Source organism: Accipiter gentilis, chromosome 5, assembly GCF_929443795.1.
Source record: "Accipiter gentilis chromosome 5, bAccGen1.1, whole genome shotgun sequence".
Lineage (NCBI taxonomy): Eukaryota > Metazoa > Chordata > Aves > Accipitriformes > Accipitridae > Astur > Astur gentilis.
In genome coordinates, this window is record NC_064884.1 from 42,040,133 (window position 1) to 42,057,619 (window position 17,487).

The 17,487-nt window shown below is 57.3% G+C and overlaps 2 protein-coding genes across 2 annotated transcripts; both read left to right on the forward strand.

The window, feature by feature from the left end:
* Nucleotides 1-2: 2 nt before the first annotated feature.
* Nucleotides 3-4,271, forward strand: LOC126038487 (1-acyl-sn-glycerol-3-phosphate acyltransferase alpha-like). Its single transcript, XM_049800251.1, has 6 exons — nt 3-261; nt 2,688-2,821; nt 3,132-3,307; nt 3,448-3,543; nt 3,779-3,851; nt 4,030-4,271. Exons 1-6 carry the CDS (start codon nt 77-79, stop codon nt 4,269-4,271), a joined length of 906 nt encoding a protein of 301 aa, XP_049656208.1. The 5' UTR covers nt 3-76.
* Nucleotides 4,272-5,859: 1,588 nt separating this feature from the next.
* On the forward strand, nt 5,860-16,850 carry LOC126038993 (alpha-2-macroglobulin-like protein 1). The gene is made up of 22 exons (XM_049801522.1): nt 5,860-6,074; nt 6,547-6,736; nt 7,056-7,218; nt 7,328-7,380; nt 7,976-7,996; nt 8,567-8,720; nt 8,838-8,922; nt 9,024-9,135; nt 9,549-9,663; nt 10,478-10,587; nt 10,743-10,907; nt 11,566-11,799; nt 12,120-12,177; nt 12,264-12,409; nt 12,716-12,865; nt 13,366-13,590; nt 14,197-14,278; nt 14,394-14,493; nt 14,856-15,081; nt 15,158-15,284; nt 15,569-15,690; nt 16,187-16,850. The coding sequence occupies exons 1-22, from the start codon at nt 6,001-6,003 to the stop codon at nt 16,202-16,204; spliced, it is 2,730 nt and encodes a 909-aa protein (XP_049657479.1). The 5' UTR covers nt 5,860-6,000; the 3' UTR covers nt 16,205-16,850.
* Nucleotides 16,851-17,487: the final 637 nt, after the last annotated feature.

Genomic DNA, 17,487 nt, shown 5'->3' on the forward strand with positions numbered 1-17,487 from the left:
GCATCCCTTGCTCCACTTGCCCTGCTCCCAGGGACACGGGCTGAGCTCCCCAGCATCCTCCTGCTGGGGCAGCACGATGGAGGTGGTCCTGTTCCACGGGCTGCTGCTCCTCCTCCCCTTGGCAGCCCTGCTGCTTTATCGGCACAATGCCACCTTCCACTACTTCTGCAAGGTGGCCTTCTTCAACTGCTGGATCGTGGCCATGGCCACCCTCCTGTCCCCCATTGCGGCTCTTCGGGGACGCTCCGTGGAGAACATGAAGTGAGTACAGCTTGGGGATGTGCTTCCTATGTGGAGGTGGCTGGGGCTTGGCTGCGATGGAGGAGCTCATGTGGTCTTGTGGACGCACGCTCTCTCCTTCTCTGGGCATACCCACAGCTATGTTACGGCCAGTGGCTGAGCCCTGGGGCTACAGTGAGGGCTGTGGTCATGTCCATGTGGCAACGAAGGGTGCATCTGCATCTTGTGGTGTGGTGAAGAGGTGCTGGCCATGCCCAGGGAGGGTTACGCTTTGACAGAGGTGGCCAGCTGGGTTGGGACTAGTGGTCCCTGGAGGATGAAGTAGCATAAAAGGGATCGTTCTTGGTCATCGCAATGTTGGGGTCGTCAGTTGGGTGGGTGATGGGGGGGGGGGCGGGTGGCAAAGGTTGGAGGTACAATCATTAGCAGGATGCAAACGCACACCCATTGCTGTCTCTCTGGCAGAACAGCCAGGTCTTGCTCAGCGGGAGACCTGGGGACCACGGTTTGGCAGAGGGCTTTTGGGCTGTCTCAGTGCCGTCAGCTGTCGGGCATGGCGCAGTCATGTCCTGGCGAGTCGCGCGCTGGTGCTGTCAGCTGTACTCAAGAGTGGTGGCAGCTGAGATAACATCGCTGTGCAACATGAGAGGAAGGTCTGATTGCTTTCAAGGGTGTTGCAATCTTGTTACTGGATTCCTGGGCATGATAGCATACCAAAAGGGATATAATTATGTCAGAGTGAAAAATGTCTGAGCTTGTGGTATTTGCTGAGCTCAAGCCATCACGTATTTGTGCTGATGGATTTTGGGCCCTTGGCAGGAGTGTGGTCAGAAGTTTGATGTTATCAGTCCGTTGTGTAGCCTCTCTCTTGTCCTTTCTGTGCAGAAATGCTGTGCACACATGCACGCATCCAGAGGTGCTCTGAGCCCTGTGGCAAATGCTCGCGGCTTAGTGCAAATACCTGGCGTGATGCAGCAGTGACTCACGCTGCCTTATCTTGTCCCACCGACACCTTGCAGCCATCCTCTGCTGAAGCAGCACGCCCAGCTCTGTCTCCTTCTCAGGCTCCAAATCACAAAGCCTCCGGCTTGAAGCACGTTCCTGTCATTAGTCCTGGCTTCGGGGCATTGCCACAAGTGTTTTGCTTCCCTGCAGACACAGGGATCTCTGAGCCTGCACTTCCCAAGGCATGGGTGGTCTTTTGATACAACAGACCCTCTAAACATCATGCCTCCTTCTCCCTCCATGCCTGCCTCTATTGTCTCCTCCCAAACTTCTCATCTCTCCCTGGTGGAGAGCTCTTGCTGACAGCCCTGTCCCTTGTGGGGTCCCTGGGACCAATCGCCGCCAGATGTGTGGACCCTGGCATGGGTACTCTTCGTGTTGTGGGTTGGAGAGTGCCCCGTTTCAACACAGAAAGCTTACCAGCTTTTTATCTCCACTGTGGGTGCTGCAATCCCCGTTGCTCCATCCTCCCTCCACTCCTCTTGTTATTCTCATACTAAGCATCACCCTTCATCAGCGCTGCCATCCTGATGTTAACCTTCCTGTCCAGCCCTCCGTGGATGGTGACACCACTCTTCCTTGTTCCCCCTTCCATCTGCACAGATGAAACCTCCATCTCTTCCTGACACTGCAGGTCCAGTGAAGCTATTCTTTGGGATATTCTCTAACGAATGAAGCTGAGTTGGTTTTCGCTTCCTTGCTCTCTTCCCCCTCCACCTGAAGAACAAAGCTTGGTGCCCGCAGTGCTGCCCTTTGGCTGCTCTGCAGGGACAGTCCCTGGAGACCTCTGCATCCCTGTAGACCTGTCTGTCTCAAGACTGTTCCTCTGCATGTCCATCACCAGTGCTCATCCGTCTACGGCTCAGCGCCTCTTGGCTGCAATCCAGCTCCTCTGGCTTTAGGTATCTGCAGCGCAGGCTGCAAGCCTGGTTGTCTGGGTTTCCAGCCTGCACACACAGATCCAGCTGTGCATGTGGGGAAGCCTCAGGTGAGGCTCACCTGGCCAGAGGCATCTGTCTTCACTGGGATGTGATGATTTGAACCTTGGCTGCAGGCAGACATCCCATCCCTTCTCTTCTTGCTTTCCCATCATCTCTGGACATCAAAAAGCCTGTTCTTTTTCTCCCACCAGCTTGTGCTGGCTGCTCTTCTTCCTCAGCAGCTCCAGTGCAGACTTTCTACTGCTGAGACAGCAGCTCGTCTCACCTTGGGGCTGGCTACAAGGTTAGCTCTAAGCTATGCAGGCTACAAATGTCCTTAGAAAAGCAAAGCATCACTGAGACCGAACACAGATCCACCCTGGGACATGCTATTTGCTCATGTAGACCAGATCTAGCCTGGCCCATCTTGCACCTTGCTCCCTGAATGATGGTGAAGGGCTGGAAAAAATCAAGCAGCCCCCCCCCTTGTTGATCTGTTCCCCACGTGTTCCTCTGCCCTAGGCTTCTGCGTGCCGCGATCCTACCCCTCAAACACTTCTATGGCATCAAGATGCAGGTGTGGGGCTCTGAGCATCTGAACATCAAGGAGCCTTATGTGATAGTTTGCAACCACCAAGCTTCTCTTGACCTCATGGGTACGTGCAAGGGAGGGCGGGGGGCTCATCACTGGATGGGCAGCCTTTGGGGTGCTGCAGGGGTGGACCAGGCTCACCCTGGAGGGGTCCCAGCAAGGCCAGCACCAGAATTTTTACAGGGCAATGTGTACCTGTAAATCTGTAGGCCAGAAGAGCTGGTGGGGCAGGAGCTCAGGACTATGGGTGTGCTGCAGAGAAGAGAGGGTTGGGACAATGGAAGATGATGCCAGGTCACTACAGCCACGGGGCTGATTGGTTCTGGGTGCCACTGGGCAGGAATGGATCCTTTCCTCTCCCATCCATCCTCCAGGCATGGTGGAGGTCATTCCTGACCGCTGTGTGCCCATCGCCAAGAAGGAGATCATGTACATGGGCACCGTGGGGTGGGCCTGCTGGCTCAGTGGCATCATCTTCATCGACCGCCACAAAAGAGAAGATGCAATCAATGTCATCTCCCAGACGGCCAGGATCATGCGGCGTGAAAATGTGAGGGGGGGCGCTGGCAGCAGGGGGGAGTCGGGGAGCAAACACCGATGGGGTAAGGGGGGTGCGGGGAGGACTGACGTAGCAGATCCCAGGGTGCTCTGGTCGGGGTCCATGCTCACATGTCTCCCTGTCCCGTACAGCTCCGAGTGTTGATTTTCCCTGAAGGCACCAGGAACCAGGACAAATCCATGCTGCCCTTCAAGCGTGGGGCTTTCCACTTGGCTGTTCAGGCTCAGGTAAGGCCATCCTCTCCCTCCACTTGCCCTTGATGGAGTGGGCTGGGCATGCACCCTGGGGCAGTGGGATGGGGGTCGTTAGGGTCTTTTGGGGTCTGCAGAGACAGGCACCCTGCCTTGCAGGACCCAGGGAGGGGAAGGGGAACTGCTGAAGCCTGGGGCACGGCAGGAGCTGGAGTCCCACCTGGGGAGGGGGTCTGTATGGAGGACACCCCTGACCCTCCATCTCCTACAGGTTCCCATTTTCCCCGTCGTGATCTCCCCATACCGGGACTTCTTCAGCTCCAAGGATAAGAAATTCACCTCCGGTAAGTGACAGGCAAGAAGCCCAGTTGCTGGAAGGCAGGGCTGGCAGTGGGGATGAGGCAGGTGGGGCTTGGAGGTCTCTTTGTGGGACACTGAGGTGTGGGGAGGCAGCTGGTGGTGGAGGATGGTTCCTGGTGGGTTCGTCTAACAGCATCCCTGGCCCTTCCCTTCTCTCTCCAGGGACGTGCACCATCCGAATCCTCCCCAAGGTAGAAACCCAGGGCCTGAGCCCAAAGGATGTCCCTGAACTGACAGAGACCGTCCGCCAGGCCATGGCTGATGCCCTCGCTGAGATGTCCGCAAATCACTGTGGGGACCAGCATGCTGAGCAGCCTCCGCTCCCACGCTGTGCTGGGGCCGGTGCTGGCAGGGGAACGGGCAGCTCGCAGCGTAAGGAAGACACAACCGGGACCAGCAATTAGGCAGAGGGACCGAACCGCTGGGGATGCAAGGGAGGTGGCACAGCCAGAGGCTGGGCCGTGCTGTCCCCTTGTCCCCTGCGGTTGTGTCCACCAGACCTGCCACCACCCCAGCAGCCTGCGAGAGCAGGATGGTGCCCCGGTGCAAGGGGAAGCAGAGCAGTGCAGGGACCCATCAGCACCCTGAAAACAGTGCAAGGTGTCTCCAAAACCCCCTTACTGTGACTGTGCATCCCCTCCCCAGGCATTACCTGTCTCCCCGAATCCTGGCGCTGTGTCTGGCCCTGGGTAGGAAGCTGCATCTGCCTGGATGGCTCCTGCCTGCACACTGGGTAGGGGGAAGAGATGTGCCAGGCAGGGCTGGGGGTTCGCTGCAGCATTTTCCACCCCTGACGGTATGACTTGCAGTGGGGTTCACCCGTGGGCTTGCTGGGTTGCTTCTTCCGGAGGGTCCTGCAAGCTGGCAATGCTGTTCAGATGCAGCCAGCTCTGGGGAAGGGTCCAGAGCACGGCGTGTGGCTTGGAGGGGGGCAGGAGGATATTGCCGTGTGGGAAGAGCATCCTTGATGCTGAACTATGAGATGAGGGTGCAAGATTAAACAGTCCATACCTGGTGGTGTGTGTGCGTGGTGTCCTCCCTGTGCCTCGGGTGCTATGGGGAGCACGGGGAGGGCGATCCGTCTCCTCACAGTCATGCTGGGTGTCCGCATCACTGCACATGGAGCATCCCTATGGACACCACGGCTTCTCCATGGGGTGCAGCGCTGGATGGTGCGAGGAGCAATGTGGCAGGGTGAGAGTTACACTGGGGTGGACTAGGTCTGCCCCCAAAGTAGACCTCCCTGCCTTAGGGACAAGCAGTAAGTGCACAGAAAGAGCATCCGTTACAGCCCAAAACCCTCAGAGGGCAGAAGTGCCTGGATTATGCCCACCTGGAGCAGGAGAGACTTGCCCGTGGCTTCCAGACCATGGCACAACCAGACCCATCCACCAGCTACCAACTCCCCTGGCCTGTTCCCTGCAGCCAGGCAGGGCTTTGGGCTTCTGCTGGCTCCTTCCCAGCCCGGCAGCTCCTGTCCTAGCCACCCAGGGTGACAGTAGGGCAGGGAGAAATGCAGTGTGTGGCTGTCCCGAGTTCTGGGAGCAGGGTGGGCAGGCTTAACCTCCCAACTTCAAATAAGATGTGCAAACCATGGCCAAACATGGGTGCAGCGCTCTGGTTTGGCATTGTTCCCGCTCTCGGGAGCGGCTGGCTCATTATGGAGTAAATTCTGCAAAACTGTGGCAATTGTCTGCCCAGACAGATACCACTAGGCAAAGTATTATCAACAGAGAGTAGGCTTCCCACGAGTTACGACTTACTGGATCAGGAACTGTCAGGTGGAGATGGTCAAGGGCAGCGTGCACATGAAAGAACTCACCTGCCAGAAAGCCCCTTTATTCCCTTCCTTCCTGCCAGGGTTCCCTATGTGCGGCTTAATTTGTCAGCTCTGAGCTGGCTCAGCGCTCCCACCACGTGCCCACGGTAGGTGTGGTTTAGTTGCCCAGAGCCTTGAACCCAGCAAAGCTTGGGTCTTGTGGTTAAACATTGTCCTAGCTGGATGCCTGGGTCCCAGCCAGGGACCTCGCTGGCTTTTGCTTGCTGCCAGCAGGGAGGTGAAACTTTGAGGAGAGGAAGAAGACCCAGCGCAAGGGCTCTGGGACCACCTTGCTTCCACGTGGACCCCCAAGCATGGGGTCTGCAGTGGCCCTGCCTTGCCTGCTACTTTGCATCCTATACCTCACAGCTGGAGCATCTGCAAAGCCGTAAGCCCTCTCTGTGTCTGCCTGTCCGTGCCTGGTGGGATGGTGGTTGGTCTCAGTGGTGTGACAAACTTTGCCGTGACTGCGGTCGCTGGTCGGGGTGGAAATGCTCGGGGTGGTGGGTTGCCCCATAGAGGACTTTGCACCTGAGGTTGGTGTCTCCAGGCTGCTTTGGTGTAGATGCAACCTCACACACAAGCCAGTGGGTGAGCAGAGCCCTTCCTCCTTCTGCCGATCGACCCCTCGGCTCCTTCCCAAGGTGTTTGGGCAAAGGGGGCTCTGCTCCGGTCTGTGCACTGGCCAGCCTGCCTGGGCAGATGTGGGGGAAAGGCTGGGTGGCATAGCCCTGCAGAGAGCATCCAGGGCTGGAAAAACCCAAGTGGCCCCCACCTTGAGAGTCTGGAGTGGAGTGGAGCACTGGGATTTGGTGGGGGGGTCCCTGCTCTCCTCCACTGTCAAAGCGTCTCCTCCCCAGGCACTACATGGTGTTATTCCCCGCCGTGCTCTACTACCCATACACAGGCAAGGTGCACATCCACCTCATGGACCTGGACGAGCCCGTGCGGGTGACCCTCCACCTGGCAAGCAGCCACGGCGTCCCCAATGTTACCCTGGAGGAGCAGGGCAGTGATATCCTCCAGCTGAACTGGCCCTGCTTCTCCAACGTGAGTCATGGCCCCGCAGCAGGGCTCAGGACCTAGGGAAGGGGTGTATCCATCCCCTACCCACTGCCGGAGCCGGGCTGGGGAAACTGGGAGGGGACATGGGGTCCATGCTGGATGGGCAACGAGTGAGGTGAAGAGTGGAGGACATGGGGCATGTACAGAGACCTTGTGGGTTGTATCTGCGTTATCTTCCCATGCACACCAGTTCCCCGGTGCCTTCATGGGGCGATGGGGTGGTGACGATGGGGACGGGTATGATGTCTCACTGGCATCCAACGTAAAGGCTTTGCAACTATTTCTGCTCTTTCCCCGGGGCCAGATTTCTACCCCTCCTGCAAGGATCGATGAGGTCGCACATCTTCACGTCTCCATCCAGGGAGGTTCCCTGCAGGTGTCTGAGCAGAAGACAGTCCTGGTGAAAGCCCTGGAGCTGGGGACCTTGGTGCAGACAGACAAGGATGTCTACAAGCCTGGACAAACCGGTGAGGGGCAGGAGCTGCTGGAAGAGCTCGCAGGCTCTTGGGATGGAATCCCCAAGTTTGGGTCCCAGGCCCTAGTGCTCACTCCTGCTCCTGCGTTTGCTCTCTCCAGTGAAGTTTCGAATTGTCCGTTTGGATCAAAACCTCATTCCCACCAACAGGCAGGTGAGATGGGGTCAGGGTGCAGGGGGGGCACAGAGGCAATAGGATCCCCGCATGCCCAAGATGATCGGTCTTGGCAGCAGTGACACAGCCTTCACGAGCATGGAGGAGATGGGTATGGGGAGGGAATCCCCCAAACACCAAAGGGACACGGGATGGAGCGGGACGGGACACAGCTCTTCCCAGCACTCCCAGCCTGAGTGCCGAGGGTGCAGCCCCTTGCTTTTAGCACTGGCACAAGAGATGCAATATTCCCTTTTCCTCTCCTGTGTAGCTTTTATGCACCATTATAACACGACTGGTTTTAGACTCCTGTTGTCACACGGTGCTGGCAGGCCTGATTCCACAGCTAACACTGTTTCCACAACGCAGCCTTGGTGCTCGCTTCCCGCTGCTGGGAAAAGGCAGCGCCATGGCTGTGGACGTGGCAGTGGGAGCCAGGCAATGACAGTGGCTCTGAGCCCTGCTGAGCCCCCAGCCCAGCAACTGGATCTGTAGGGATCAAGCCAGACCCCACAGGCTCAGCCCCTGGCTCAGCTACAAGCTCAGCCCTCTGTGCTTTGATCATGCTAAACGCTTCTTCTCTCTTTCTTTGCAGCTGCCCTTGGTGGCCGTGCAGGTGAGTTGTTGCCCTGTACCAGCCTGTCAGCTCCTTCAGGAGGAGCAAAGGGCCCCAGCACGTGTGATGCTGGGGACAAGGAGCAAGGGACAGGGACATCCCTGATGCGGGTGCTGAGAGAAGTTACGAGGAGGGTTTGGGCTCCTCATCTGCATTTCCAGCCCACTCAGGGTCAGCTTGCTGTCAGCCTGCAAGACAGGGGTCCTCTGGGGAGATGCTGCTAAGGGACAGATTACGCAGATGAAGACAGCAATGGCTATTGCCACAAAGTCTTTGACCTAAACTGGAGAATACCCTGAGCTCCCAGTCCAGGCTGGAGCATCCCCCTGCCAGTTCTGGCTGCTGTAGCCAGGCTGGAGCTTGGCTAATACAGCTCCCAGGGGGAAATGTTCCTTCTGCAGAGGTGATGCCCTCAGGGCCGCTCTGAGGGTGATGGCAGGGCAAAAACCTCTGCTTCTTGCGAGGATATGCAGGGTGACTTGAGTCCTTGAGGTTGTCAGCCCACCACCACCACACACCCCGTCTTCAGCCCCGTGAGCGAGGGCTGACGCTGCGTGTCCCCATGTGCAGGATCCCTACGGAAAACGCGTGGCAGAGTGGTGGGACGTGAGCCCGCGGCAGGGCATCGTGGAACTATCCTTCCCGCTGGCTGCAAAGCTGGCCCTGGGCACGTACGTCATCCAGGTGGAGGGGAAGAGCCATTCCTTCAGCGTGAAGAACTATGGTGCGTGGGGACAAAGACTGTTTGGGATGGGGTGTCTGGGAGCCATCACATGGGATGGCAGGAAAGTCCTGAAGGAAGAAATAAGCACAATCCCATTCCCTGCTGCTCTACCCCCAGGGCCGCCCCACTTTGAACTACTGATCCAGCTGCCCCGTGTTGTGACAGTGAAGGACGAGAAGATCCCACTGGATGTCTGTGGGCGGTGAGTAGGAGAGCAGCCCCAGCAGCGAGGCTGGCTGTTCCTGGGGTGATGCTCCCCTGGCAGCATCCCCATCTGTTCCCTTTCCTGCGCCCTCCTGACAGGTACCCGTCCGGGAAAACTTTCCGGGGAATGGCTGAGGCCAGGCTGTGCCAGTCCCACAAACGTATTTTACCAGAGGGATCTGCAAGGATCTGTGCTGAGTTTAGGGGCCAGGTGAGGGCAGCAGGAGAGGGAGAAAGCGCATGGGTGGTGGTCCTGGAAATATTTCCCCATTTTGGGGTGCTTGGGCTGATGGCTGGGTGCATCGTTCGGGCATTGCCAGGTGATCCAGCCCTCATGTGAAAGTGCTACAAACCCAGAGTCATCCCAAAGAGGAGCTGAGCAGAGACACTTGGGGTGGTCCTTGGGCCAGGATGGGCAGGAATGGGACAGGTAGCTGCATGGCAGAGCACAGTACCAGCCCTGGGTGGGCAAGTTTACGGGATCCAAGGGTTGCAGGACAGAATGGAGGGAGGCAACAGCAGTGGGGTGAGTGGCAGCTGGGAGCCCGAGGATGACAGCAAATTACACTCAAGGGCCCAGTCACAGGGCTGCTGCTGATGTAGGTGACTATCTATGTCCTTCAGACGGAAAGGAACGGCTGCTTCTCCACCAAGGTGCTGGTGGCTTCCTTCAACCTGACCAGCTTGCACTACGAGAATCAGCTCTATGCCTATGCATCGCTGCTGGAGGAGGGGACCGGTGAGCGCAGCCATGCTGACAGCCACCTGGTGATGTCCTGGGGTGGTGGCACCTGGCACAACTGCTCTGCTCGGGTGTCCCCAGGGTCTCTGCCCTTCCCCTCCATAAGCATCAGCCGCTCTGTGGCCTGACTTGCTTTGGCATCATTTTTTTCTCTACTCCTGACTGCTGGAGGAATCCCTTAGGTCCTGAAGGCTGATCAGGAGTTTCTTTCCTTTCCAACATCCCACCCCCAGATATCCTTCCATCATCCACCTCTCCTCCCCCACTCTCTGCCTCCCTGAGACTAGTAAGTGTGCTTGATTAGTGCCTGGAGAGCTACTAGGGTAATTATTTTTCTTATCGGGTCTTTTTGACTTTGAATCTAGTTATAAACAGTTGTTATCTGCCTGAGAGGGCTTGTTAGACATATCCTTAGGGTCAAGTAAAAAGCCCATTTTCAGCACAGTGCAGCTGCGAGTGGCCTCTTCTATTTGCTTGCAGCCATTAAAAAGGGCATTTGGGGGTAAAGCTTGGTATTTTGGTAGCATGCAGATCTTGGCTTAGCATGGTCCTGCTAACGCTACAGCTCCCATCACACCTGAGGACCATTTTTTGTGTTTCTTGCCCAACGAGTGTGGTTTTGCACTGTGCAAACTTGCCCTTAACCACTGCCTGCAAGAGGACAGCTTTGTTTCATATGGCCACTTGCAAAGACAGCAGTAAGGAGCAAATGTGTAATGCTGCGTGTTTGAGACTCTGACCCATCTTTCCTGGGGGGAATCACCAAGACAAATTGCTGAGCACCTCTCTCATCTCCCCCTCCTCTCTGCAGGAATGTCGCGTACAGCGATCAAAAGCTGTATGATTGTACATGAAATGGCCACAATCACCTTTGAAAACACTGATAAATTCTACAAGCCTGGGATTCCCTACACTGGGACGGTAATGAGGGGGTCCCTGCACCCTGCAGGGCTCCCCCGGCACCCTGCTGCACCCAGTCCTGCTCCCTCTGACCCCCAATCCCGCTCTCCCGCTCCTGCCCTCTGCCCCACGGCTGCTGCCCAGCCCGGAGCATCTCCCCATCCCTCCCAGTGCAGATGCTGCTGAAGGGAACCAATGGCTCTGCCCTGAAGGAGAAGGAATTCCTTCTTGTGGTTAATGCTGGAGGAGAAACGCAAAGGAAACCCCTGCTTACGGATGCATCGGGGAGAGCCTCCTTCGAGCTGGACACCTCTGGTTGGAATGACAAGGTCTCCCTGCGTGTAAGTGATCCGTGTCCCACACCTCTCGGGCACCCTGGATTTAGTAAAGATCACAGAAGATTTCTTACACAAAATCTTCCAGCCTCCCCTTAACCTCATTTGGTCCTATTGCACCCACAGCATCCTATGGTAAAGAGCTGCACGTGTTCATTACCCCTGCGTTAACACCGTGCCTGTCAAACCTTGCAGAGTCCGGCATCCTTTGTGCTCCTCCTGTGCTGGGAAAAGGGGCTACTCTCACTTTTGATGTGTTCTGCAAGTTCTTCCTCTAATTCCTTCTCTCTGCCTTAACGTTTTCATACTTCACTGCCGAATTTCAGGCTCCTTTCTACCTTCACCATCTAGGCAGAAGATCAGATATTTGTGGGATGCTTTTTCAGTTCCTAACATCTGCCCACATGTGCTGCTTAGCCATGCCTGCCTCCTCTTGCCATCCGCTGGCTACCCCTTTGAGTGTCCTTTGGACAAGCCCCGTGATGGCACACAGCTCTAATTTTTGGGTGCTGAGCACAGCTGGATTCCATTTCTTGGCATGCTCCTGCAGCGATATCGCAGCAAAACGCACGGCAGTTGCAGCTGCAGAGTGACCTTCCACCCCTACCGTGCTCTGCTGCTGAGCTGATCTTTGCCACTGAAAGCCTCAATTTCTACCCTTCAGGGTGAGCTCAAGGATGACCCTCCAGACTCAGAGCATGAAGGAAAGGAGTATCTCAACTACAAAAGTGTCACTCACTACCTGTATCCCTCCTCTTCGGATAGCAAAAATTTCCTGAAGATCGGCAGGCTGGAAAAGAAGCTGCTCTGCGGCCAGTCCCAGCAGCTTGGGGTGGATTACTTGTTTGATAAGAAGACCGTGGGGACTGAGCTGCAAAGTCTGGATGTGGTCTTCCTGGTGAGCTTTCACCTGGGGAGAGATGGGGGACTGCATGAAGGGCAGAGCTCAGGCAAGGAGAATAAGACTGTGCGGGGTGTGGGGTTAAGCCTTCCCCTCCAGCAGAAGCCATTTCCAGCCAGCCCTGGGCAGGTATTCTTGGGTTCAGGACTCAGGGATGGACCCTGGAGTTGTCAGGTCTTGGGGCACCATTTCCACCCCTCCTGCAGGATGCGGCTCTAATAGTCTGTCCCTGAGAGTCCTCCACAACCTCCCTTCATCTGCTTGTGCCGGTTCCACACAAAGCATCAGTTTACTTGTTCCCATCTCCTCCTCTGCAGGTCCTGGCCAAGGGGACCATTGCCACCGTCCTCAGGAAAGAGGTGCCTGCAGAGGCTGGTAGGTCCCGAGGCATGGACGAGCTGTGCAGGGCTCTGCTCTCCTTGCCTGGTCTTCATCATCTCCCCTCCTTTCCCACGGCACAGGGCTGAGAGGCTCCTTCTCCCTGGAGCTGCCCATCGGCCCCGAGCTGGCACCCAAAGCCAAGGTGCTGGGCTACGCGGTGCTGCCCAATGGTGAGATGGTGGCTGACAGCACCGAGCTCAAGGTGGCCAAGTGCTTCCCCAGCAAGGTGAGCAGAGGCTGATGGAGTCCAGGGAGTTGCTGCCGGGCTCGGTGGGGAGATGTGGGCACTGAGCCTTGTTCTTCAGCAGAGCCTTTCCTCATTCCCTGCAACCGGCTGGTCCCAGATTCTCCTCTTCCAGGGAGGATTTTCCTTCCTCTACCATTCCTGTTGCTGCTGCAAACCATCTCCTGGCTTTGATCACAGTCCTCACTCTCCGTCCTCTGTTGGCATTTGGGGTCAGGTTGTGGCACAGAGGTCCTTCCTGGGACCAGCTCCCCTCTCCCCTAACCCAAAGGCTTCCCCTCTCTCCAGGTGAATCTGTCCTTCTCAGAGCAGAGGGCTCTGGTGGGCTCACGGCTCCGCCTGAAGGTGGAAGCTGCCCCGGGGTCACTGTGTGCCATCCGCATCGTGGATCAACGCATGTGGTCCTCCGGTCTCAAGGTCAAGCTCAACCCCAGCATGGTGAGTCTGGAGTAACCTCTGTGCTGGGCTGGACTGGACTCACTGCTGGGGAACAGGGACAGTAGTTTCTTACCATTGTCACCCATTTTGGGGGAGGACGGTGGGGACCTTGGGGAAGCTGCCCCTGCAGGATGAATCCTGGGTGGCTGGGAGCCCCCAGAGAGCCCCTGCCACCACCCACGGACTTCAAGGCTTTGCAGAGGAGGTCGTGTGTTACCAACCGGGGGGCCTGAGCCATAGAATTGCTCTGTGGTGCCTCCTGGGGTGGAAACCTTGAAAACAGGGTGTGGGTGGTGGGAAGCATCCCCTGCTCTTGGGGAGAAGAGAGATGGGGCAGTGACGGGTCCCAGCGGAGGGGCTGGGGCTGGCAGCAGGGCAGCAGCAGTGCAATGCCCTGGGAGGTGCAGAAGCTCTGGGGTTATGCCAGGGGCAAAAGGGGTTGGAGCTGAGCCAAGTGCATTTCATGTCTTTCTTACCCAAATTTCACTTGTTTGGTTTAGGTCTATAACTTACTCCCAATGTTTCCTGAAGACGGCTATCCTGCTGAAGTTGAAGAACCTGATTCACACCTCTGTTCGGGAAATGGGATCATAGGCATGTCAGGCCGTCCAGCCATTAACCGTTTTGATGTACCACGGAATAGCTGGAGACGTTGGCACCGCAGCCTGTGGCACAGGGAGGTACCGGCGTCTGACATCCAGCCGGGCTCCTATGGCCTGGTTAAGGTACAAGCCCTCCAGCCCTACCTCATGCTCCTCTTCCTCCCAGGAAGGATTACTCAGGGTGCAGGGGGCACCCGGTCCCTCACCCAGCCCATGTCTGCACTCACGAACCATGGTCTTACATTGCCCAAATAACATGCCCTGCCTCTTGCTTCACCAGCCTGGGACAGACGTGAAATGCATCTGTCAGTCCAGGCACAGCAGCAGTTCACAGTGATGGGGCTAAGCTCTGCTCTTCCCATCACAAATCCGGGCTTGGAGTAAACAGCATAGATCGGTCTGGTGTTCCCCTGCTTTTTTGGGGGTGAGTCTCCCACTGGCAGCAACCCAGGGGTTGGGGCTGTTTGGGAATGGAGCGAGCAGAGAAGATCCACCAAATCTTTTCCAACTGTCCCTGGAACAGCAGGAAAGCAACAGCTTTCCTTGGCACAGATATTCCTCTCTTGCACTCCCACTGCAACATGGCGAGGGGTCCCAATCTTTGGGAACTCTGTTCTGGCATGGAGCTTTAAGTACATGTTGATTCCTTGCTTCAGAGAGAGATGGAAAGGCGTTTTGGTATCTCTGGGCTTCAGCATGGTGCTTTTTTTCTCTTGTGTCATGTTTCAGGATGCAGGTTTGAAAACTGTCACCAATGCTCAGCTGGGCTGTGCACCAAACATCCACTTCCAAAGGCTTTTATACCCCCAAGGTGAGCGGAGATAAACTGTAACAGGCTCCATGCTGGCTGCAGAAGGATGGGTGGGGACATCCTGCCTCTTTCCATCCTTTCTGGCAGCATCTTCAAATCATGTCCCTGTTTGCAGGAGCAAGACTGGAGAAGGATAAGCAGGCCGGTGTCATGCTGGACAGAGGGATGCAGGTGGATTTCCTGGGGACGTGGCTGTGGGAGCTGGTCCCTGTGGGGTGAGTAAGAAGCCCCAGAAGACCTCAAGCCAGGGGACTGCCCTTATTGCATCAGCTTCACCTCTGGGTGCAGCACCCAGACCTCTGGTTCAGTATCCATGTATCCAGGAGAGACACTGAGACGTGTCCAGCCCCTTCCCTTAGACCTCAGCACCGACCCCGGGAGACCAGGGCAGTCTGTCCTGTAGGCAAGGGATGCCATAAGAGATAAGAACACTGATGGTACCTCTGCACATCACCGAGCGTGTGATGGCCACCAGTGGTCCCCAGGACCTAGAGGAAGAGGGTTGGCACACTCCTTCTGCTGGCTCTGCCCATCAGACCCAGCCTGCAAGGTCTGTCCATCTTCTATTGCCCTGCAGGGAGGGGGGCTCTGCAGAGGTGATGGTGACAGTGCCCGACGCCATCACTGAGTGGAAAGCCGGGATGTTCTGCACATCCCCGTTGGGCTTGGGGCTGGCCCCCACCATCAGCCTCACGGCCTTCAAGCCCTTCTTCGTGGAGCTGGCGCTGCCCTACGCTGTGGTCCGCCACGAAGCCTTCACCCTCGTGGCCACCGTCTTCAACTACCTGCGGCAGTGCTTGCGGGTGAGTGGGGCCGGGGAGGGGGCCCTGGGCCAGGGGTCTGGTGGGGGCTGATGGAGCCGTGGCCGTGGTCTGGCAGGTTCAGGTGACGCTGGTGGAGTCAGCGGAGCTGGAGGTGTTGGCGGGCACAGGCAGGGTGTACAGAGGCTGTGTCTGTGCAGATGAAGAGAGGACCTTCCAGTGGAGCGTGCGAGCCACCAGCCTGGGTACGGACGGGACGGCAAAGGGCTGGGGATGGGGAGGAGAGCCCAGCAGCGAGATTACTTGCAAAACTCTTCTTTGTCACCACTTTTCTGATCCTTTCCTCCCCCTCCCAGCTCCCTCTCCGCGCCCCTCTCTCCCCTTTCCCTTCCCTACTCTCCAGCTTCTTCCCTCCATTTCCTGGTCCCATAGCACCCATTGCACCCTTCCCCAGCTCCCTGGGACAGCTCTGAGCTGGAGCCAGCCCCTGAGGCAGTGTCACAGCAACGTCCTCCATCTGCCTCTGCAGAGAAGGTGAATGTCACCGTCATCGCCGAGGCCCTGAGCTCTGAGAAGCTCTGCGGCACCGAGATGCCAGTGGTGCCAGCCCAGGGGCACATGGACACCGAGACAAAACTCCTGATGGTGCAGGTGAGCAGAGCGAGGCAGTGGGCTTACACCATCCTCTCGCCAGGAGCAAAGCTGCACCCAAAGCAGTCACCCCCAGAGCGGAGCAGAGCATCTCCCCATCCCTCAGCCAGGCTGGATGGTGCCTGTGGGTGCTGCAACGTGCAGGGCGAGCACCAGCACCCAGCGCAAGGGGAGAGACTGTGTCCATGCTTAGGTACCATCACTGGGATGGTGCCTTCCCTCCCCTTTTGGGGTGAAATCGGTAGATTTGAGGCCACTGGCTGTGTGATGTTCAGTTTGCTCCCCTCATCACACCGTCCCATGGGGCTGCTCCAAGCACAGCCCGACTTGGCCCGGGTGACCCTGAGCTCTCCTGGCCCATCAGAGCCAATGGGCTGCTGGTGAGGATGGGTTCCAGGTAGGGTGTTTGTTGGAGGTGGGGAGGCATTTCTGGGACAGAGAAGGGGAGGCTGACTCTGATCCTGGTCTCATACATGCTGTGTTCCTGGTTTTAAAGCCTCCAAAACCGATGTGAAGGAAAATTGCAGCTGCCTCTGCTCCTGACCCCATCGTACCCCACCAGACAGCCACGGTCTTGAGGGCTGGCAGCCTTTTCCCATCCCTTCGTCCCTTTTACCTGACCCAGCAGGAGCCTGCAGCAACATGCTTGAGATGAGGACTCCGAAACCCAGCCCTGCTCCCCAGCAGCCCTGCCATCCCGTGGAGATCAGGGGCTGCGTGGGGAGCAGCCGCTTTACTGCTCACTGTGGAGTCGTGGTTTCCCTTCAGTTGATGCCAGTGCAATCCCTCAGAGACGGGACCAGGGCTGGCGAGCTGACCCTGGGCTGACAAAAAGCCTTGGGAGATCAGTACAAGCCTGATGGCTGGGCATGGAGAGGATGCCCAGGGCTGCCCTGAGCGCAGCCCTGACCCTGTCCCTGCTCAGCCAGGTTGAAAAATGAACTAAAATGCAAGTGGGATAAGGGACGTGAAAGCAGCAAAATGTTTTTCTTGCAAGAAAGCTCCCTTTTTTCAGGCTCTTTCCCACCAGCCCTGACCAAAGCCAGCCTTGTGTCCCAAAACACACTTTATATTAGGGGCTCAGCACTCCTGTCTGCCTTAATGATGTGTAAGAGCGTGTACCTTCACTTTGCTTTGCTGAATAAAAAGCTGAGACCAAACCAGAGAGAGCATTCATTGCATGGGCAACAAGGCAGCAGAAGAAACAGTACAACGTGGGCTCAGTGGTGCCTGGTTAGGAGGGGCTGGGGGACAATGCACCCTGGCTCCTGCTCTGAAGTCACCAGCAGCACCAAATGACAAATCCTCTGTGTGATATCCCCCCCCAGCAGCCCCACAGGCACAGATCGGAGAGGCAGAGGCCTCCCCCCCCTTTCCAAATCGATCTCCCCTTGGCCATGCTGCTCGTGGCCCCCACTGCATCCTGCCCCGTTCCCTGAAGGACTCGGTGTGCCGATGGCCCCGAGCTCTTTGTCACGTTGAACTGTCCCCACGATGTCTGTGGGGGCACTGACCCGTGCTCTCATCCTGGGGCGGCAGGATGGGCTTGGGGCCATGCTCCCACCTTGTGTCCATGGGGGTGGTGGGGACCAGCCTCCTCCGGACACCGACACCGTGCGGGGCTGCTCCTGAAGAGCAGGGAGGTGAGCACAGGGCTGTATGTAGCAATACTCAAGCAGGGCAGGCATGGGGACAGCAGCCGTGGTCATCTGAGAGCTCACGGGAAAGAGGTCAGCCCCATCCCTGGCTTCCCGCAGCGCTGCCTCTGTCTCTCCCCACATCCCCAAGGGGAAGAGG

Coding starts and splice junctions, on each gene's coding strand:
- LOC126038487 (XM_049800251.1), top strand. CDS start 77: ATGGAGGTGGTCCTGTTCCACGGGCTGCTGCTCCTCCTCCCCTTGGCA. Junction 2,822..3,131: donor AGCTTCTCTTGACCTCATGG/GTACGTGCAAGG, acceptor TCCATCCTCCAG/GCATGGTGGAGGTCATTCCT. Junction 3,852..4,029: donor GGATAAGAAATTCACCTCCG/GTAAGTGACAGG, acceptor TTCTCTCTCCAG/GGACGTGCACCATCCGAATC.
- LOC126038993 (XM_049801522.1), top strand. CDS start 6,001: ATGGGGTCTGCAGTGGCCCTGCCTTGCCTGCTACTTTGCATCCTATAC. Junction 12,866..13,365: donor TCAAGCTCAACCCCAGCATG/GTGAGTCTGGAG, acceptor TGTTTGGTTTAG/GTCTATAACTTACTCCCAAT. Junction 15,285..15,568: donor CGTGCGAGCCACCAGCCTGG/GTACGGACGGGA, acceptor CTGCCTCTGCAG/AGAAGGTGAATGTCACCGTC.